Here is a 23,694-nt window from a genome sequence, read left to right as displayed (position 1 = left end):
AACCAACATGGCTCCCGCTTTTCATCATTCTCCTTCAGCAACCACAGCAATCTTTTCAAATGATTCTGATTGGCCCTATTTGGGTCCTCTATCCATATCTAGACCAGTCACTGAGCTGGAATCACATGTGTAGGAGAAAGGCATTTTCTCAATGGAAAAAGAGATGGAGTCACATGTCTACCAGAATGGCCTAAATTTTATTGAAATGAAAGTAAGCTGTTAATTAAATAGTCGAAGAGAAATTAACTCTTTTCCTTGCTTGTCCAGTTGTATTGCCAGGATTAATTCATTAAACATGGGGTCAAGTTCTCCCTGCTTAGCGGGGAGCCTGCTTCTCCCTGTCCTGCTGCTTGTGCTCTCTCTCTCTCTCTGTCAAATAAATAAATAAAATCTTTTTTTTTTTAAAGATTTTATTTATTTATTTGAGAGAGAGAGAATGAGAGATAGAGAGTACGAGAGGGAAGAGGGTCAGAGGGAGAAGCAGACTCCCTGCCGAGCAGGGAGCCCGATGCGGGACTCGATCCCGGGACTCCAGGATCATGACCTGAGCCGAAGGCAGTCGCTCAACCAACTGAGCCACCCAGGCGCCCTAAATAAATAAAATCTTAAAAAAAAAATGTGTGTCCAAGTTAGAAGCAAGGTTTTCCTGGGGTGCCTGGCTAGCTCAGTCAGAAGAGCTTGCAACTCTTGATCTCAGTCAGGGTCATGAGTTTGAATCCCACATGGGGTGCAGAGATTACTTATATAAATAAAAAAACTTTAATTAAAAAAAAAGCAGGGGTTTTTTTTATCATTATTTATTTATCTACCTATCCATTCATTCATCTGTTTTACAAGCCACTGTGAGGTTTTATGTTCTATTTCATTTCTTCCCACTTTTAGCCAGATCTACCTGAACACAGACTCCTTTCTTTGGTGTCGCTAATGTTTCTCAATGAAGAGGGTAGGCATATTGTCCCCCGGGGGAGGTATGTCAATGTCTAGAGACATTTTTATATTGAGATATAAATGACATACAACATAATATTAGTGTCAGGTATACAACACAATGATTGCATGTGATCACCACAATGAGTCTCGTTAACATCCATTTTTGTTTATCACAACTGGGAGTTCAGGGTGCCACTTGCCTCTCGTGGGTGGAGGCTGGGGATGTTGTTAAACATCCTATAGTACACAGTACACCCCCTACCCCCAATAGATAATGATCTCATCTAACTTACCAGTAGTCCCAAGATGAAGAATTCCTGCTCTAAGGCATTTTCGACAGTTGGAGCCCAAATCCATTCACCAAGCTATCGGAATGAAACCCAATTTAAAACAGTCACTACCTGGCCAAGATTCCATGAGAACTAAGGCTGAGTGATCCAAAGTTAACTCGCACATCAGATCCCTTTCTTGCTTCAGATTAATTTCCCTAAATAGCCACCCTGTTGCTTCGAGTTAGCAAGTGCCCATGTTGTTGGTGGGTGTTTCTCTTTTCTCTCTTTATACACAAGACTCTATTTTCAAGAACATTTTCAGTTCTCTACCTTCACCCGAATCCCCCTCCCGCCTCGTATCTATTTTTTCTTTTCACAGCAACTCAAGAAAAGTTCTAAAAAGTATACAACTCTTGGAACATCAATATTTAATGGAAAGTGGGACTAATTTGAAAGTATCAGCATTTTAATGCCATCTCGGCAAGGTGCATTTCAGTAGCATATTATGGTTATTTATCACAAATCAAATGTAGTACATTGCTTGAAGACATGATTTTTCAAACTAATTATGACAATGTTATTTCCTGCTGTTTTTATGTTTCTTTTATGTGTGAGTCTACCCTCTGAAATGTACTTTTCTTTTGTTTAATCTGTTACACATTCTTCTTTTAAAACTCTAGGGTCAGAGGCACCTAACTGCCAGTCAGGCTCTTCATCTCGGTTGGTGAATTAGCAGTTCACAGAATCTCACACCACTAAACAAAAAAACAGAGGTCTCTATGAATATAAGTACTGCAGCTTTCTTTGATATTTGTTTAGAAGGAAAGTTCATTTGTATCATCTATCAAGCATGTAACAATGTGCTTTTGATGGTGAAAATTGTTTTATAAATATTAATAGGTATGTTTTTTCACCCACTTTGTACACAGAATGGCCTTTGTGCAAGGTGAATTTTCTATAGAATTGAGGTTTCATTAATGTGATACTGAATATATTATATCTGAACCAGGTTCAGTACCTCGAAAAATACATTTTAGTGTAGTTTGTTGTTTTAATAAATGAAAAAGCTAAGGTTTGAGCAAGCAAGTTTATTTTATTACCCCACTGTTGACATAGCCATCAATCCATTTTTAACACACTCATTCTATAAGTGTACTTGGATAGGTCTTACGGGGGAAATAAGCATATGAGAGTCAATCGATATTCAAGGATTAATCCAGTTTTTGTTTATTTTGTCCCTTATGCTTTTTGTTTTCATGCCATTAGATGCACTTTCCTAAGTTTCTCTTTTGCTGTAAATAAGTATGATACCTGTGGCTATTGCAACATGAGAAGTGTGACTTAGTAGGGATAGGCAGGCTTTTTCTATAAAGGACCGTATAGTCTCTATTATAAGGAGTCATCTCTGCTATTGTCTTGGGACCCAGCTGTAGAAATATGTAAATGAATGGGTGTGGTTGTATTCCAGTCCAACCCTACTTATAAAAACAGGCAGCAAGCTGTCCCAAGGGCTATTCTTTGCCACCATCTGACTGAGATTCTCATTTGGGGCTGTTTTATATCAATCTTTAGCCACCCTGGCCTTATGGAAAGGTATGGTGGGATTTGAGGGTCATCAAAGATATCTCTTCCACCCTCAACCTTTAGGCTAAAATCTCCTTCTCCATCAGTCACACAGCCTGAAATGCCAACCACTAAAATCCTTCCTGTGGGAAAGTCTTAAGTATTCTGAATATGGCATTTCACTGAAAATCGTAGGTAACCTGTACATCTGTAAACTCCAATAGGCATTAGTTTAGATTCACTGTAAATAGAAGGCTAGGATTATAAGGGAATGGGGCCAAGGACAGGTCATTTTTTAGAATAGGAGAATCCTATACCCTGGGTTGGCATTGGGAAGGTGAGTGTAATAAAGAACTGGGCAGGTGGAGTGTGGCGGTGGTATAATAGCCAGTGAGTGTGGGCTGTCTGTGCTACTGAGTGCTTGGCATGCAGTCCCTGCTTACACCAACACCATGCAGTAGAAAATACTCTGGTTTCCATTTTATAGACAAGGCCACTGGGCTTAGAAGAGGTGATGATGGCTACCTGACTCTGAAGTGTCCAAGTTGTAATTCTTACCCAGGTGTGTTTGATGCCAGAGTTCACTAAGTGGTGAAGTTCAAGGAAAAACATCCAGGCAATACAGCATTATAAACTGAGTTAGTGGGGCAGGAAAGCACTTTGTATGTTTGGGACTCCCTTTAAAATATTAAGCAGGCATAACAAATATGTATCTAAAAGAGCCCATGTACCTGCTTCAAGTGCTTTATTCTCCCTGTGCTCCATACCCCTTTTATCCTACAGTCACCATCTTCAAGCTCTGGTTTAACTCTTTTTTTTTAAGATTTATTTATTTATTTATTTGACAGTGAGAGACACAGCGAGAGAGGGAACACAAGCAGAGGTAGTGTGAGAGGGAGAAGAAGGCTTCCCGCGGAGCAGGGAGCCCGATGCGGGACTCGATCCCAGGACCCTGGGATCATGACCTGAGCTGAAGGCAGATGCTTAACGACTGAGCCACCCAGGCGCCCCAAGCTCTGGTTTAACTCTTAGTTTTCTCATGGTGGCCCCCAAAGAGTGAACTCATTTCTGTCCTTGGCATATGCATCATACTGCAGGAAAAAGCATCTTTTGAAAATCTGGCTTTGCGGAGGGGAGGTGGGCCTGCCTTCTGAACTTTGCATCCATATACATTAATTATGTTCTCTCAAGTAGCTTGGAACTGTAGTCTTTGTAAGGGGCAAAGATCAGCCTGGACCTATTTTGATTTACTAGTTTATTGATCTTGACCAAGAATTCTTTTATTTGAAACTCTTCAGTTAGGAAGTCAGTTTGATAGCCTTTGCCCATTCATTTTGAAGGTGTCAGTTACAAGTAGTCTTGCCAATGAGTAATGAAGGAGCTAAAATTACTAATAAATTAATTAAAATTTATTTATAAGCCTAGTGGAAAGCCAAGAATGAAGTTGCTTTCCTGTTAATTATTATACCAATCATTAATTGCTGACAAAATGCCATTGTGGCAAGCAGAGAACGTTGGCCAATTCCTTTGGTAATTGTAGGATTCCATCATTAAGATTGCAGTATTCTGGACAGTAATTACTCATTTGCTCCATATATTCACAGTGTGTGGGTAAAGTGCTTGGACATTTTGTGGCAAGACTAAGGACTCTGGCAGACATTACCTTCTATATAAGATTCTCTCTTGTCAGTCAGTGCGACTTTAAATAATTTGCGGTTTGGGCTTTTATTTATGCCAAGTACTCTTAGATGTTAAAATGCCAGTTCTGCATAGATTTGTATCAAAGTGCTTGAATTTTGTGGTAGAGAGACCCTTGTGTAAAGCCTCTATGTAGGGTCTGTAACTCTAGAATGTTGTAATGTAACAATATTTTCTCGTCATTGTAAGAAAATGGGATGAGCAGACCATGGTCATTAGTTTGAATGAATTATTCCAGGTTGTTTCCCTTTGAAGAAGTAGCTCCTTCTCAGCAATGCTGGAGGAGAATGGGTAATTTTTCTAAAGTCTGAGTCAAAGATCCCTGCCTGTCAATATCTGAATTAAAGTAAAAGAAGGTTAGAATGGAATGTCATCATAGACAACTAATTTCTACCCAAAGGGATATAATAAAAGGGGTCAAATCCCAGAAACCTGCATGTCACCCCTCCTCACTGCAGGCTCTCCCTGAGAGTTCATATAGAAGATATCCTGTAAATCAGGGAAAATGCTCTTTCCATGGTCCGGCCATATCACCCAGTGGGTTTCAACTGTGCCCAGGCCTTTTGGCCATTGAGAGAGTTGGAGATTTCTACTTGTACCAGAGAGTAGAGACAGTAGTGCTGGTAATGCCTGGCTACCTCCCATTATATCTGATCTGTCTCGGTCTTTTAGTGTTTTATAACCTGAATCAAAAGAGTCATATCGTGCACACATGAGGATGATGGTCCTAGTTTGAGCAGACCCCAAAGTAAGTATATGAGCAGTTTAGGGATTGTTATTTCCATTTTCCAAATAAGAAAACTGAGGCCCTGAGAGGAAGTAGGTTAATTTTTGTTTATCAAGTTACAGAGTTAGTTAAGGATCAAATAAAAACCTATTGATTCTAACCCAGTGTTCTTTGCATTAAATCTTTCAGAAATATTAGCAAGGATACTGATTAAATAAAAATTTCACTTTGCAGCATCAGAAGGGCAAAGGAGGACAGTGGGATTAAACATTATAATCCAGTTTCTCTTTGCATCAAAGGTAAAGGTGATGCTCAGTGGTTATATACTAAAAATAAGAAATGTAATAAAAATGGCAAATCAAAGCTGTGTGTAGATGTGGCAGTCTATAACTTTTAATGGGTGACCACAGTTTATATTGTTATTTTATTAAACAGAGACCAACAGGTGTAAATTTCTGTGCTCTTTATTAGAATTAAGTCCCTTGGAAACAGGGACTATGCCACCATATTTGTCTTTGTACCCCTTAAGTTTAAGATCAAGAAAGCCATAACAATTTCTCCCACCCCTATCATGAGAAAAAAAATGACAGTATTTTATTTTTCATTCTTCTGTACCTGCCACCCTTGGGAACTAATTTATAGATCCTTAAGAGATATTCATGTGTGTGCCTTTTTTCCTTTATTTAGTTGTCTGTTTTGATGCAAAGATAAACTTTGATGACAATGCAGAATTCCGACAAAAGGACATATTTGCTATGGACGACAAATCAGAGAATGAGCCCATTGAAAACGAAGCTGCCAAATATGATCTAAAATATATAGGACTGGATGGGAACATTGCCTGCTTTGGTAAGAAAATAGTTTTATCAAAAGCATGATTTGTGGATTTTTGTAGAATTTAGGAACTACTGATTTCTGAACCTTTCTGAAATGATATTTCCTGGTAGCCAGTAAAAATAGGAGTTTTTGTAGCCCAAAAGTCTTGGGAAACAATTCTGAGTTTCTTCCCAAAGTTCATTTTGCTCAGTGGTCACTGACTTAAAGCAGGGTTTCTGAAGTCTGTCATTATTGACATTTTGGGTGGAATAATTCTTTGGGGGGCTGTCCTATACATTGTCAGATATTTAGCATTGTCCCTGTTCTTTAGATGCCACTGGGGACCCCCCCATTTTGATAACCAAAGATGTTGCCAAACACTGGCAAATATCTTCTGGTAGCCAAAGTCACCCCAGCTGAGAAATACTATTTTAAAGCATCTCAGTTAAATTATGCTTAATAAAAATCAAAATCTTTGCTACTCCAGTCTGTGTTAATATGCTAGGAACTATTCTGAAATTTGGTTTTAAGATAAAATTTCTCAGAGGAAGTAGAAGAGAACATACACTTGAATCATTATACTCAAGTTTCAGCTTTTATGATAACCAAATGATAAAATGTTTAATCCATTATCCAGTTTATTAATAAAACAATTGATTTTATCATACTCATCTAAATTTGTGAAAATGGCTTATTCAGCTGAGATAAGAATGGGTCTATAGAGGCAATACAATTTCTGTTATTGTCCACAGCTTATAGAGCTGAGATTTATACACATCTGTGTTTCTGGTGGAACCAATTCATTGCGCTAGAAACTGAGGTCTTAATCTTAATGGAATTAAAATAAAAAAGATTTGTAGCTCATTAAACCAACAGGATTATTATATTCAGAACTGAACAGACCTCATCCAGTAGTCTGCTGAGCCATACAATAGAAAATGACATCTAATTACAAGTGATACCAAAAGCTCTTGCTTTGTATTGTAGTAATAACTGTAATGTACCAGATCACTCACATTGTTCTGATCTTGATAAGCTAATGTGCTTTCAATATTTGTAGGCATTTAGAAAGGAGAATGATATAATGGTGTGTTTAGAACAAATTAAATACAGATTCTTTGTAGCCTCTGTGGGAGTATGCATGATTTAACCAAGTTAGCAGCCTCAGAAGCAACGATTAACACATTTCAAATTGTTTTAAGATTGTATATAAACCATTTTTATTGTAGTTGCCCCAGACTTAATTAAATTACTCACAGTTCATAGGCTTGTCTGGGGAATTCAAGGGTCAGAAAAAGTGAAGTATATTTTACTTTGAGAGTTTCTGCTGTGTTCAGGAGGTCTGCTTTTTTTTTTTTTTTCTTCCTATCTAACCTGAGGGAAGTAATTTCATATTAATTAAGTATAAGAAGCCAAAAAAGTACAATTGGTCAATAAAACTCAGCTCTGGAAAATAAGAATTGCAGTGCTAAAACTCTTTATTTTCTTAAAAAAAAAAAAAAAAAACGCCCTAAGACGTTAGCACATTTTGGTTCTAGTTTTAATGATCAGGTTGCTAGTGAACATTTCTTATAATAATTTGAAGAAGGAGCAGAGGGATAAGAGTATTATTTGGATGCTATCATTTATTCATTTGTTTTCTGAGTTAATCCACATAACCTATAAACATGCATGGTTGCACTGAGTGTAAAAATGTATGGAGCCCTACTGAAGTTGGGACCCTCGTGGCTCAACCCCAGAGGGATGGTGCATTCAAAGCATATTCTCAGCAAGCCAAAAATTAAACAAATTCCATTTTTTCCTCAGGTCTCTTAAAGGATATTAAAAAGAATGTAATTCACAGACCCAAGCAACTTCTTGTAGCCTTCTCTCTTTCCCGGTTCTCTTGAGTTCTGTATTTTTCCAGAACCCAAAACTCCATCTTCTACTACTACCCCAAATTAATTAATTATGGAAACCCTTCCTTTTTATCTGTTTCCCAGAATGACGTAACTTCTCAACAAACCTGTCTTCCTATTCCCAGGTTTTTTTGTTTATTCTTTTGCACATTTCCTGATTTATCCTAAAAGTCTATGAATTTACCTGGTGGAACACAGTTCCAGGCAGGACATTGACCTGGTAGTGACAGGGTTCTCTTTGGCATTATGGGGGAGGGAAATGGTTCATTCACCCTTTCGTGTTACTAAATTTATCCTGTCTTGTGTGCCATTTACATTTCCCAGTGAATGGTGCTGGACTTGCCATGGCTACTTGTGACATCATCTTCCTGAATGGTGGGAAGCCAGCCAACTTTTTGGATCTCGGTGGTGGTGTAAAGGAAGCTCAAGTATATCAAGCTTTCAAACTGCTCACAGCCGATCCTAAGGTAACCTCTGTCTTTGTAGGGAAATTGCATAATTTTCTGATTTTTCACCCTCAAGAGCTGCCTTTTTCCGGATGCTTTACTTTGCAGCCACAGATGCAAATCCTGCTTCTCTATCTGCTTGAAGTACACAATGAGTTACTCATTTCAGATGAAAGACTGATAAGTGCCTCCAGGACCTTATTTCAGATGCTGTGCTTCTGAAGTTCTGAGAGATAGGAGGAAATAAAAAGGGGGGAGTGCACCAGACAGTGAAACATTGGTTGACATGAAACCTTATTTGAGTAATGTACACTAAAGCTCTTACGTGACTTAGAGGACTCAGTCGCATTCCTTCCATAAACGTGCTGCAAGTATTATCATACAATTGGAGACAGAAGAAAATTAAAGGATTATAAAACTATGTATCACTAGAAAGTAATGACCCCACATTCTTTTGTATGCTTTTTAATTTTCATAGTTTATAACGTGTGCTAGCTAGTATAGAATGTTGCTTTATGAACCTCTTTTCTCCTTGCCTACTGCATAGCTCTCACACACACGCTAGTGCATAGTAGGGATTCAGTAAACCCTTCTCAAGTTCAATACCCATATGCTCTGTTTCGACCGCAGGTACTCACTGGTCTATGACAACATGGTTTAGGAGGACGTTTATGACAAGGAGAAGACTAACATGTTTTGAACGTCTGATACATGTCATTTATTTCTCTTTACAATTCTGTGAGGTGTGTGTGTACCACCGCCATTTGACTTTAAACTTTGAGAATCATGATCTTGATACTGTTAGAGTATCTGAGACATTCTCTTGGTTCTTAATGTATCTGAAGACATGGGAAATGTGAACCATCACTAGGAAAATCATAAAATGATACCAGATTTTTTTAAAGAAATGTGGTCTGAACTTAATATGGAAGCTTCTCAATAAGTGTACCAATAATAGTCTTTTGGTTCGCATATATAAAGTTTTGTTTTACATTAGTAGTATGCTTGTCTGTTTTCATTATGACTCAGATGGTTGCTCACCTTACATTTTTGCTAACTCCTGTCCTTCTGATTCACAAAATAAATGGTAGGGTATTATCAGCTGCTAATCTTTAGCTCTCCAGTGCTATCCAGGAAGAGCACTGTCATCAAAATTCAGTCACCTAGCCGTGTTTGTGTGGTTTTTCTGTTTATATAAGTGTTTGCAGTTGGTTTTTCTGTTTATATAAGTACCTTGTTTTCATTGGTTAAGTAGGAATATTATCAGTGTCTTCCTAGTTATTAATTTATTTATCCCTTCTTCTTACTATTACTTTCCTTTTTTAAGATTTTATTTATTTATTTGATATAGTTATATAGAGAGAGCAGGAGCTGGGGGAGAGGGGCAAAGGCAGAGGGGGAAGCAGACTCCCCACTGAGCAGGGAGCCTGATGTGGACTCAATCCCAGGACCCTGGGGCCATGACCTGGTCCGAAGGCAGATGCTTAACTGACTGAGCCACCTAGATGCCCCTTCTCATTTACTAAGGGAAGGATCATTTTCCTCCCAGAGAGTTTCCTATCAATTGAAATCTCTAAATACCGTGAATATAACTAACACACAGCTCTTTAAATGCTTGAACCACAAAGTATTCAGAGAACAGGGCAACTGTGATAAAATACTGAACTTTTAGTGTCTACTGAAATTCAGTGCTAAGAATAATAGAGAGCTATCGAGGGAGTAAGTCTACCAGGACAATCATTGCATTTTCTTTGGAATATCTTTTCTTAGCGGCTGATCTGGAATTTTAATTTTGTAAAAATACAGGAAGGGAAGGAAAAATCACTTGCAGAGCCGTTTTTTTAAAAAGAGTCTCTTAAAAAATTTTGACTTTACCTTATGGAATATTTTCAAATGCTTAGAGTATTTAAACTTTTTTGAGATTGCCTGTCATCTTGGGTAGAGAAAGATATGTGGGAGTTATTTTATTTTTCTCATGCTATATCAGGAAAATGAATGCATAGCTCATCTCACTGTAAATTTTCCAAATCTTAAAATTTCAAAGACAGATAAAAAGCATGGAAATGTAATGGGTATTTTCAATCCTGGCGTTGTTTAACAGATTTTAGAGAACAGAGACTTAAAAATAGTATAGATGAATTGATTTGATTTTGCAAGAAAACTGGTTGTAGTTCTAGCAGTAATTATTTCAAGTAGAACCCCATTCAGCTGCCCAGAAGTAGAGAATCCCAAAAACCCAAAGCTAATTATTACAAAGGTATTTTATTGTTAGATGTAAGGATTAGTGAGTTGAAAACACTGAAACTCAAAATTGCGAAAGGCCTGTTAAACTTGAATCAACTGATAGTAACAACTACTTGTTCATCATGTGTGTGAGCTAATTCTATTGATCAAGTAATAAATGTTATAAATGTCATCATTCAAGAACAATATTATGGGTTAACCTATATTTCTACCATTTCAGCCATAGAGCTGAAACTTAAATTTATTTTGCTTGACTATTAGCCCGAATGCTGATACTCACTGGGACCTAACACAAATGCCTTTATCACTAATAGGTTCCTTATTTGTTTGTAATATATATGAAACAGAGCTCCTCTGCCAAATTGTCTAAAACAAGAATCTTTTCAAGATAGCTCACTTACAAAACTGAATTCACATTAAATGTTTTATAATTCTCTTATTTTCAAGTTGGGCTGGAGATGAGAGAAAGACAGTAGAGTTTGTTCTGCTGGTGGTATGATCTGATCTTCATGCAGAATTCTAAGCATTAGTGTTCTTTAAATCAAAAGGAGTAAAAATCACATAAAATAGGAAGTAGAAGTAGGGTTTTTGTGGTAATCTGTAAAGAATTTGAACACACTTAAAGGAAAAGCCCTCCAAAGAGTGTTATCCTTAAGTTTTTGTTTTCCTGAATCATGCTTTGGCTTTTACTTCTAATTCTAAACTTAGAATTCCAAAGGTGTAGAAAATGAGTACAAATGACATCTGGAGTATATAAAACATCTTACACAAATGAATAAAAGGAAAAAATAGTTGACAGGAATCTCAATAGTCACCCCCACTCTGTTGGCCAAAGTTAAGCACATCTGTTGCCCTCTGAAGGCCTGATTTCAAAAACCAGTAGTGTGTGATTGACATTCGTGAAATCACCACACCTGATCTGTTCGTGCTTCCTGGTTTAGATCCAATTTAAAGTCATATTTCAAAACTCTTTATTTTTAAATTTTTGTTTCTTTAAATATTATTATTTTTTGCTGCTGGTATAATTAAAGTGTTTTTCAAAGCTCTTTAAATATCCAGAAACAAATGTGCTGCATAAGCACCAAGTACTCGTTCAAAAAAGAAGGGGTTCTTAGTGGGGCTCAGGTGCCAGACTGCCCAGGTTCCAGTCATATCTTTACCACTTACTGGTTGTGAGAGCTTGAGCGCATAATTTTACTTCTATATATCTCAGTTTCTTCTTTCATAAAATGAAATAATAACATTACTTATTACCTCGGAGGGTTGCTTCATTTATTTTTTTTAGTATTTGGAGGTTAGCTTTATTAAAATTTTTTAATTGAGATATAATTGACATATAACATCATATAAGTTTGAAGTATATAATGTGTTTATTTGATACATCTGTATGTTGCGGTATAATCACCAGTATAGCATTACCTTCCATCCTGTTCTGTAATTATAATTTCTTTTTTGTGGTAAGAACATTTAATCAGAGACTTGTTCATTCCATTAATTGAGATACACATATACATTTCCCATTTAAAGGAGGAATAATTTTATATGACAGTATCATTTAAAACTCTTAATACTTATTGAAGTATGACCTACATACAGAACAGTATGCAAATCAAAAGTATATAGCTTGATAAATTATCACAAAGTGAACATAGCTATGTAACTGGCAGCCAGGTCACAAAATAGAACATGACCAGTGTTATGGACTAAATGTTTATGTCCCCTGAAAATTCATATGTTGAAATCCTAATCTCCAATGTGATGGTATTAGGAAGTAGGGCCTTTGAAAGGTAATTATGTCATGAAAGTGGAGCCTCATGAGTGGGATTAGTACCCTTATAAAGGAGATCTCCCCAGAGAACTCCTTCACCCCTTCCTCCATGTGAGGATGTATCTAGATGATGGCCATTTCTGTACCAAGAAATGGGATCTCATGAGACACTGAATCTGTCAGTGCCTTCATCTTGGACTTCCGACCTCTAAAATTGTGAAAAATAAATGTTTGTTGTCTTACCACTCAGTCTATGGTAATTTGTTACAGCAGCCTCAACAGACTTAGACAACCAGCATCTCAGGAGCCAGTAATGAGCTCCTGCCCCATGGTTCTCCTTCCCTGCTCTCTCCCCAAAGGTAACATAGCTCTCCCAATTTCTAATGTCATCCATTTATTTTGCCTTAATATAAATTTCAGCTTAATATAAATAGGATCATACAGGGTACACTCTTTTGTGTTTGCCATCTTCCATTTAACTTTCATTTGTAAGATTCATCCACATTTTATGTAGCAGTGGTTCACTCATTCTTACTGCTGTATGGTATTCTATTGTGTGACTCTTCCAGAACCCTTTATCCTTTTCTGTTGATGAACATTTGTGTTACTCAGTTTTGACTATTACATTGCTATGAACATGTTTTCATACAAGTCCTTTGGAGCACATTTCCATGGGATATATTCTTGGAACTAGGATTTTTGGGTCATAACATACACACACATTCAGCTTGAATGGGTACTACCAAGCAGGTCTCCAGATGTGCCCATTTACACTCTGGTAACCGTGTATGGGAGTTCCAGTTTCTCCACATCCTTACCAACACTCAGTACAGTCAGGCCTTTCCAGTTTCAGTCATTCTGATAGATGTATGGTGGTTTCCAATGAGACTGAGTGCTTTCTCTCATGACCAGTGAGGTTGAACACCTTTTCATATATTTATTAGCTATTAGGGTGTACTCTTTAAACTTCTGTTACCTTGTCTGTAGAGTGGACATGAAAGTAATCCCTGGAAGCATGGCTTTGAATATCAACAGAGATCCTATATGTGTAAGTGGTTGGCAGACATTTCTAAAGCACAATGAAAACTTTAGTGTGTGCTGTTGTTTTTTTGAATGTTCAATTTCATTATCATTTCTAAGGCTTAGATTTATAATTATTGAAAGGGGAGGGACTAAGCGGTCATGGACGGGACGGGAGGTGTCTGAAACAGGTTTATTGACATCAGTGTTATTGCATGTATTGTTTTGAAGTCGATGAAATGTGTAAGCAATTCAGTAGCTTGCAGTGATTCTCTGTTCAGACAACCCAGAAAACACAATTTAATCAAGGGAGGATTAAATTCATGTCTGCAAGAACCACAGAATATCATTTGGTATAAATTTGAGAAGAGTCCAGCTATTTTGGCTCTGTGATGTGTGCTTCAAAAGTCTCTAGAATTTGAGGCTGGAGAAAGAAAACTGCATGCCATATTTTCAGCATGCAAATGCCTTCAGTTTTTTTTTAATTTTATTTTATTATGTTATGTTAATCACCATACGTCATTAGTTTTTGATGTAGTGTTCCATGATTCATTGTTTGCATATAACACCCAGTGCTCCATTCAATACATGCCCTCTTTAATACCCATCACCAGGCTAACCCATCCCCCCACTCCCCTACCCTCTAGAACCCTCAGTTTGTTTCTCAGAGTCCATAGTCTCTCATGGTTCATCTCCCCCCCAAATCCCCCCCTTCATTCTTCCCTTCCTACTATCTTTTTTTTTTTTACATATAATGTATTATTTGTTTCAGAGGTACAGGTCTGTGATTCATCAGTCTTACACAATTCACAGTGCTCACCATAGCACATACCCTCCCCAATGACTATCACCCAGCCACCCCATCCCTCCTACCCCCCACCACTCCATCAACCCTCAGTTTGTTTCCTGAGATTAAGAATTCCTCACATCGGGCTCCTGGGTGGCTCAGTTGTTAAGCCTCTGCCTTCGGTTCAGGTCATGATCCCAGGGTCCTGGGATTGAGTCCCACGTCGGGCTCCCTGCTCAGCAGGAAGCCTGCTTCTCTCTCTCCCATTCCCCCTGCTTGTATTCCTGCTCTCGCTATCTCTCTCTCTGTCAAATAAATAAATAAAATCTTTTAAAAAAAAGAATTCCTCATATCAGTGAGATCATATGATACATGTCTTTCTCTGATTGACTTATTTTGCTTAGCATAATACCCTCTAGTTCCATCCACATCATTGCAAATGGCAAGATTTCATTTTTTTTTCATGGCTGCATAATATTCCATTATATATATATACACCACATCTTCTTTATCCATTCATCTGTTGATGGACATCTTGGCTCTTTCCATAGTTTGGCTATTGTGGACATTGCTGCTATAAACATTGGGGTGGATGTACCCCTTTGGATCACTACATTTGTATCTTTGGGGTAAATACCCAGTAGTGCAATTGCTGTGTCATAGTGTAGCTCCATTTTCAACTTTTTGAGGAACCTCCATAAATATGTTTTGGGATTAATATGTGCTAAATGCCTCACACACATATTGTTGATTATCATACATTTAGAATATATTTAAGTATAAGACACAGGAACCTCTTTTTCACTTATTTACATGTTTATGTCAGAGGCTCGCAACAAGACTCATTTTATTACAAGACCATGTGTATTTGCTGAAATACCATATCTGCAAGGGAACATTTATTTGGGGGGGGGGAAGTAATAGAACTTTTATAGGGATTGATTTTCGAATATAATGCCCAATCCTTTAAACAACATGAGCATTATTTTTGAAATAACTCCCCCATCCCTGTTCTTACAGGCCTCTTTGAAAATAAATTTTACTTTCATATGAGTTGGAAGGAGTAAAAGTCCAGGCAGACGTTCTGTGTGGTGATTGGCTACCTGATAGTCTAGTCTGAGAAGAATACAAACGACTTTGTACTTATGAACTGGTAACCTGTTCTCTGGTTTCACCCATGTGTAGGGTAACACTGTATGGGAGCTAGAGAATGGAAAGCCAGTTGCCCCACACTCATTGCTCTTCCTTTCCTCAAAGTACTTTTCCTCTTGTCTTGCATTTCTTTCTCTAATGTCCAGTTGATCCAAATTTCCAACAATGTCTGGCTGTCCTTGCCCAGCATATGCTCATTCCATGTTACCTAACAGCACTTCCCAGTAAGAACTGGGTCCTGGGAAGGCGGGGGGTTCTGTGTCTTACACAAGATCCGTGTGCCTGATAGTGACTGCATTTTTCATGCATCCCTAATGGAACACTCTACAAGTATTTTCATGCTCCTTGCTGACATACTCTCAGAAATAAATCAAAAATAAGATTTTTACTCTTTGCTCTGCTTCTCAGAATTCAAATTTGAATGTGCTTTGTTTGTTTCATGGTAAGTAATTTGAAGAATTTTAACAGACTTGGGGATATTTCAGTAAATTTCATCATTCGTCCCAACATGCACAGTAATTGATTATGAATCCTGTATGGAGAAGCCTTTGTAGACTGTTAAAGAGAAATGAATCACTGATAAACGTTTGGTGTCATATATATTGGAAATAATATATAATGATTGGAAGAGTTAGGTGTTTTTTTTCTCTCTCTCAATGTTATTGCACAGAGAAAAGACGTGGTTAAATTCAACAATGGAAAAATAGTGCGTTTTCTAACGAGGTGACCAAATAATAGCCAGGATTAATGTGAGGTATCTCTAAGTCTTAAGAATTATCTTATAATTGTAGAATGATCAGGCATCTGAAAGTTTTGCTATTATTATTTTTGGGGTATTGTTTTTGAATCCAAATAATGTCTGGTAGGGGAATCACTAAATGTGGAGAGTAAACTTTGGAAAACAATGCTGGAGAACAAGGTGAAGCACCTTTGAGATGCGAGGGGTTCTGGTTCCTCTACCTCTACAGGGGTGAGTTGTAGTCTAGTGGGACGAGCCCCACTGCATTCCGGAGACAGAAGACACTGTGAATTCTCTTTCTTCCTCCCTCTACACTGCCCTCCACCCACTGCCAGAGAATTAAGAACTAGGGATGATTTTGTTGTTCCTAAATGAACAACATGTCCATGTGGGCTCACTGAAGAAATCGGCTTGACTCATCGTGGCTTGCAAAATATATAGCATTTTGTCTTTTTTTAGGATGTTTTATTAAACAGCATCCCCTTTTTTCCTAATTATTAAATTAGGGAAACATAAAATATAGGAAAGTACCAAAATAAGTCAAGTTACATTTACATATACTATTTTACATGACTATGTAGTGTAGTATTTTTGACAAAATTAGTGTCAATATGATTGACACTATTATTTAGTCTAATTTTTCCCACTTTTTACATACCTTTTCCCTGTCCTTGTACACTCTTCTCCAACATCTTCAGGAGCTGAATAGTATTCAGTTGTATGAATATATAAATTTACTTAAGCAGTCCTCTGTTATTTGGTATTCAGGGTGTTTCTAGCCTAAAATAATGCTGCCGTGAACCTCTTTGTACTCTTAACTTTACGTACAGTTCAGGTTATTCATATAAGATGAATTCCTAGAAGTATGAGGGTGAATATGTATGCAGGTTTTAAGGTGTTCACACTTCCTGCCAACTTATCACCATACTAGGTAGAGGTGGAAGGAATGTAGAAGGCTGTCATCAATGAGAAGAGTGCCTATTTTGCTATTTAAAATGTGTCACAGTGCTGTCTGGTTTTCCTGTCATGTCTCGTGTGATGCACCTCACAGAGAAAATATATATGAGATAAGCTTTGTTCAAGTGTGAGTTAGAGTGCTATTGGCCATGAATTCGATAGCAATGAATTAACAATATATATTAAATAAGGTGTCCTTAAGCAGAAACACACAGAAAACAAGGTTATGTACTGCTCTTTTGAGGAAGATGTTGTGACCAGAGGCTTGCAGGAACCTAACCCTGCATTTCTTTGGGAGCATTGGTTCGGTATTTGCTGACTCAGTGTTCGCTGTAAAGTTATGGAGCATGACTACTGTGGATGAGGAGAATTGCCTGAATAATGTTTTGGATAATTATGGATAGCTCTTCAGAGATTATATGAAAGAGCTACTCCATTTTATCTTTCTAAGAAAAGACAGTCAGGAACCCCTAGTCTGAATGTAAAGTAAAAAAAAATCTTTCTTTTCATAATTTCCTTTTACATGCTTCCTAAAGGGAAGGATTTTGATTCTTGAGAACCTTCAAAATGTGTTAGTAATGGCTTTTTAGACATATTGCCTTTAACGATTAGATGAATAAATCTTGAGAAAATTTTAACTTAATTTTTCCACTTTTCAGGTAAGAATGATTTCCTTACACCTTTAAGTCCCTTCACTTTGTACTTTTTGAAAGTTTTCTTTATTTTTAAAAAATTGATTTTTTTTCCACTTTTAGAAATTTACATTTCCTACTGAAAGTATGAGATTAAAAAAAAATCGTCCCTAACTTTATTACCGTAATACAACCACTATTATAATTTTGTTAAATTTCCTTCTAAAAATTATCTATACTTATCTTCTTTATAAGGTTATTATTAGAATGCCCTTCCTTTTGATGGCCTTTTTTTAAAAATCCAGTGTTACATGATACACATCTTCCAGTGTTGTTAGCTGGTCTCCCTGAGAGAGACCATCAGTTTTACAAGTGTGTTAAAAATGGGCAGTGTTTTAAAGGTATCTTGTTATTTAGAAAGTTATTTAAAGAAACTCAGCATTTAAAATCTCTTTCAGAAAATGTGTGAACTTTTAAGTCTGGTTTGCTGAAGCAGAGTACAGTATAGTTAATAAATAAATGTAATAGTAACAAGTGTGAAAAACTTTGTGGTACAGAACAGATTTTTATAACAATGAAAAAAAGAAAATCACCATACTCCAGGGCCAACCTAGACCCCCCTTTAGTGACTTATGCATTTACTACCTCAGTGGGTTGCTGATCTGACTTTGTTTTAATTATCTCAGGATTAATGAGTCATTCTTTAATATTTGATACAGTCATTCTGAATTGCCCAGATTCTGAAATACTTAACAATTCCAAATGTGGCCTGATGTCCCTTCCTGACAGCTCAGTTCAAGGTCTCCCTGCTATCCTCCTGATATATGCGGCTCAATGAGGTGACACTGAGTCCAGAACAAGACTTGCCAGAAGTACAAGAATAAACTTACCTTTATTTTTCCTGGTTCTTTCTTGCCAACGTTCTTCCTAAGAATCCCTTGATTTCTCTATGCATCTTCTGTCTTTGTAAAGAGCAAGGTGCTCCAGGTAAACTTGTAAAGTAGGTGTCTTGTTAACCTCTAGCCCTGCATCACATGCCGCCTTGGTGATAATTTGTCCCCATCTCCATCCTCTTTACTACGGGATATTTGCAGGTTATAGTCCTCACCACTTAATCATCTCTTTTGTTCATACATTTCTCTTTTTAAATCCTGTAAAATTGCCTAGAGATATTATTTCTTCTTTCCCCTCCCACTTCTTGCTACTTTTTCATTAAGCTTTCCATTTACTCCATATTCTTTAAAAATAGCTTACAGTTTTTCCTTGAGTTTTTTTTTTTCCAGCCCCTGGTTTTATTTTGTTCAACTATTATATACTTCATTTTTTCTAGCCGCTCTAATGGTTCAAGGAACATAGTGGGTTCTCCAAAAATGTCTTTTCAGAGCAAATTCATATTGACAGTCTCTTTATTTCATGTAAATCATATAGCTGAATGTTCTCAGCCAGGAAGGAATGAATGCATAATAAGTTAATGAGTTGTCCTTGTGAAACAATTTCCCAAGCTAGATGCCAGCACCATGTGTCTGGCAAGACTCTAATGGCATGGGGCAGCCGGGGAGGGACAATTGTCTAGAGCTGGACTTGTCCCCCAGGGTCAGGGAAGCAATGGAGGGAAGGTCCTCTTTGCAGATGCTGGGGTGAGGTCCTGTCCAGCAGCCAGACACAGCAGCTGCAGGTAATAGCTCTCCAAGAAGAATTGTGAGTGGGCAGCAGTCTTACCTGAAAGGAGCATGTGAGTAGAAGATAAGGAGAGTATAAACACAGGGAGGCAATTCTTAAGTAGTATTTAGGGAATTCTGTTAACAGGTAGCCAGTACCACAGTCTCTAGGCTGTAGTGCAGAGGCCAAGCTGCACTCACATAAAGCATCCCACGAGCAGAAGCTTCGTTCTAGGGAGACTGGAGTACCAGGCAGGAAACTAAGGCAGGAACTCAGCCATAGGTACATGTCAGTGTGTCAGCCAGGAGGTTGACAAGGCTCATCCCACAGCAAGAATTGACTTTATGGAGGAGGTGGTTCCCTTCAGCTTATTGGGGTCAACTCCTCAAAGACCCCTTTGTGACATCAGGACTAGTTCTCCAGATCACAGAATGATGAAGCTGGCCAGAAACCCATTCAGTAACATCAGCCAGATGATAATCTATTGACAATCTATTGTTTTATATATGCCAGGCATTCTTCTAGACACTGAGTTGTAGAGCAGTGAGTGAAACAGAGTCTTGTTCTCTTGGAGCTGCCCAATTAAATTAAATCAATGAATAAATAAATACATAATATCAAAGAAATAACTAATACACTGGGTGGTGATACTTATGGGGTTAAAAAATAAAATCGAAAGGGGGACCTCAGAATGCCAGAAATTTGTTATTTTGGATAGGTTTGTCCAAGAAGACCTCTCAGGAATGTTTACCTTCGAGAAAGATGCATCATGACTATTAGATGTGGAGTTTGGGTTTGTAGGTGATGACATGAATCCTCCCAGGGAGGGGAATCTGTCCCACATCTGCACCCACTGGACCTGCCCTTCTTTCCTTTGTGTTTACTCACTACTTCTTTACCAAAGTGTTCTAAGCCATGTCATTTGTTTTCTTATAGGCTTAAAAAGGTTTTGTCCACTTGAATAGTTTATGCTGCAACTTTAATTTGGGTGGTAACTGTCTTGCAGTTAGAGGTCCTTTGTGAGTATCAATAGATATTTTATCTCCATCTCCAGGACCCTCTCCTGGGGATGCTCTGTTTCCACGTTGAGGTCTTATGAAATGGAGCACTCTGAACACACATATTAGTTAGCATTCCCAAGGGGCAGCTGCACAAATCCAAGTTAATTATTTTTCTTCCAGCTTATCTGTGAGTTCTTTCATTAATCGTTATCTGTAAGCATTCTGGACATATCCCTTTTTCTCAATTAAAACTCCAGTAGAATATTTTTGAGCAAACTTTTAGGTGTCTGCTCTAATACTCAGAGGCCTTAGGATCATAAATGGTGAACAGAAAATCCTTTTGGAGCTTTAACCCTTGACCTTCTAGATTTCACTTGCTTGTTAATCCCAAGTAGTACATTTCTCTGAGTTAGAGATATAAATGATGTAGAATCTTCATTCAGTGTGTCATTTTAATCCAAGAATGTGGTCATTTGGGTAGCAGGTATGAGGGGAAATGCCTAAATTTAGACATCTGATATTTTTCCGTGTGTTAATGACCTGTGATTAGTGATTACATCTTATGAGTGGATATTCCTGTCCATTAAACTGAACAACCAAATAGTTAATCCAGATATGGACTCTGCTGACCAAATTCCCAAACAGGAGTTTGATAATCAAATGAGAAGAGTGAAAGCAGTAAAAGTAAAAAATACAAAAGAAATGTGCAAAGAGAACCTTTCCTGAAAGAATAAATTCTGTGATTCTGTTCTTCTATACAAATATACCCTTAAAAGCACTACCTATTGTAAGCTGCACCAATGTATTGAGCAATGCAGAATGTCTTAGGTAAGACAATAGGACCGAAATTAGAGCCTCACCATCATCTTAGTTTCCTCCCCCTAGTGGACACAGCTTGATATTCCTGCAGTCAGTAAGCGAGCAGTCATTTGACTGTTCCTTGATCACCTTGTCAGGTTGTGAGCTGATTGGGAGAATGGAAAACCATCCAACATTTGACGTCATTGGTTCCAATGAGGCTCTCCTTATCAAGTCCTCTTGATTGTCATCATCCCTTCAAAGCAGAGGAAAACTTGTGCCTAACTGACACACACAGTCCTTTCTAAGCTCAAAGAAGACCCGCTGTAAAGCACCTATTAATATTGACGTCACAGGGCGCCTGGGTGGCTCAGATGGTTAGGCGTCTGCCTTCGGCTCGGGTCATGACCCCAGGGTCCTGGGATCGAGTTCCGTGTCGGGCTTCCTGCTCCTTGGGAGCCTGTTTCTCCCTCTGCCTCTCTCTCTCTGTCTGTCTCTCATGAACAAATAAATAAAATCTTTAAAAAAAAAATATTGACGTCACATCCTAGTCTCTGGGTTCACAGAGAAGAGTCTGTGGAGCCTTACTCCTCAAAATGTGGGCCATGGACTATCAATGCTGACATCAACTTGAAGGCTGTTAGAAATGCAGGATCTCAGCCCTACCTCAGATCCAAAGGGTCAGAATTTGTGTTTTCACAGGACCCCCAGATAATTCTATGTGCATTAGAGTTTGAGAAGCACTGGTCTATAGCAGGGGTAGGCATACTGGATTTTACAGCCAAATTCTGCCTCGTGCCTGTTTTTATAAATAAAGTTTTATAGGAACACAGCTCTGCTCATTCATGTCCTTAATTAACTGAGTAGTTGTGACAGAGACCTGGTCTGCTGTGGTCTACAGTAGGTGGTAGACCTTGCCACAGGCCACACTTGAGTGGTAGAGCAAGGATTCATACCCAGGCAGTCTGGCTCTCGTCCCTCTTCTTAGTAACTAGATTATCCAGTGCCCTCTGCACAGAAGGAGCTCATTCCCTTCCATCTCCCTCAGGAACTTGTGTTCTTTGAATGTTCTTTACACTGGTAAGTGGTATTGGTCCAGTGCCAGTTTGTGTAGAAACACCAGCCTGTGGGCTGTTTTAGGTCTGTAATAAGTATAGAAACAGAATCATCATCTAGAAACTTGTATTGCAAGTTGCCATTGCCATGACATAAGTGGAAGATCAATTTTCTCGCGATTCAGATGATTGTATTTTACAAAAACATCAGTCAGTGACTGTCAGGGCATTTAAGAAAAAATTGTCCTTCACCACAGATTATGTGAGAAGCACTGCTCTGTGAGTTTAGATGGGTGATATGTGTGTAACAAACAGTATCATGAGGGAATTTGATTGTACATGGTACACCTGGTTGCTAAAGTGGACTTTATTGTGGGCTGTGATAACCACGTCGTCCTACTGTTCTTTGCTCATCATGCTTTCCCATGACTCTCTTATTTCTTTGGTGATACTTCTTGTGATCCCGTGTGATCCTGGTGATGCCTTCTTTTGCTCTCTGTATCCCCACTTGGATTCTCTCTTCCCCGCTCCTGCCCACAGAGAACCCTTATACCTGGCCCAGGTGTTTTACCAGCAACCCAGGTGTTGCTCTGCTACCTCCCTGGCATGAAGGTTGCTTTTGGGGGTGGTGTCCTGACAGAGCCCCTCAATCCAGTCAGAGGCCACCCTGCTGTTCTCCTCCTGACACTCATGACAAAAATCACCTGCCTGTGGGATCATGAACTAAAACCAGGTGGCACAAGAGGCTATAAGTATTCCTTCCCACCTGGTGACAGCTGGAGTAAGATCCCCGAGCAAAGCTGCATGAGAGAGACTCACCAGGTCATAGGGCCTCTTTCCTAGAGTCCAGCTGTCTCTAACTCAGAGCTCCTCAAGGTGCTTGGACAAGTAGGAATGGCATCACCTGGAACCTTTTTAGAAATGCAAATTCTTCATCTGCCTGAAACTACTGAATCAAAAACTCTGGGGTGGGGCCCAGCAAGCCTTTGGGGTGATTCTCATGTTTGAGAATGTCTGTTGGAGCGTTGGAGCATCTTCAGCTTCCATCCCAGCGAAGAGAGATTTCAGTTTTTGTTACCCCAACTTAGAATTTATTTTCTGTCCCTGACAACCCAGCAAGTCCTGTGTTATATGCCGCGTGTGTTATTTTCACAAAACTGAGAATTTGCCCCAGCTTACCTTTGTTGTGCCCTATAGTCGCCTGGGGCTCAACTCTTTTAACTCTGATTTTAATTTCTTTCTCCATACACTTGCCATCCCTGTTTTAAGATTTTTTTCCCCCTTATTTCTGTGTCAAAATCTTTCCCTGAAACTCAGAGGGACTTTCTCAGTTCTAAAGTGATCTTTCTACCCAAATGAGAATTAAGGATAATCTTCTAGTTAATAGGTAACATTCGTCAACTGGGCTTGTAAATGCTTTTTTCTGAAGATCAGTTCCCTCATGGAGAACTTTTATTTCCCTTCCCTCTAAAAGTAGAGAAGAAAAACAAGTTGTATAATTTTCAAGTGACTTTCTATAAACTTTATGAAAT

At 38.3% G+C, this 23,694-nt stretch overlaps 1 protein-coding gene across 1 annotated transcript in view; it reads left to right on the top strand.

Annotated features, from left to right (window-relative positions):
* SUCLG2 (succinate-CoA ligase GDP-forming subunit beta) overlaps window positions 1-23,694 on the top strand; it is a 276,998-nt gene that overhangs the window by 167,949 nt on the left and 85,355 nt on the right. The window contains exons 8-9 of the mRNA XM_027586886.2: window positions 5,878-6,039; window positions 8,229-8,371. Coding sequence (XP_027442687.1) covers window positions 5,878-6,039; window positions 8,229-8,371 — 305 coding nt within the window. The remainder of the gene's footprint in view (window positions 1-5,877; window positions 6,040-8,228; window positions 8,372-23,694) is intronic.

The sequence above is a fragment of the Zalophus californianus genome, chromosome 1 (assembly GCF_009762305.2).
Source record: "Zalophus californianus isolate mZalCal1 chromosome 1, mZalCal1.pri.v2, whole genome shotgun sequence".
In the NCBI taxonomy this organism is placed as follows: Eukaryota; Metazoa; Chordata; class Mammalia; order Carnivora; family Otariidae; genus Zalophus; species Zalophus californianus.
Note: the sequence above shows the minus strand (reverse complement) of the source record. Positions and strands in the feature narration are given on the sequence as shown.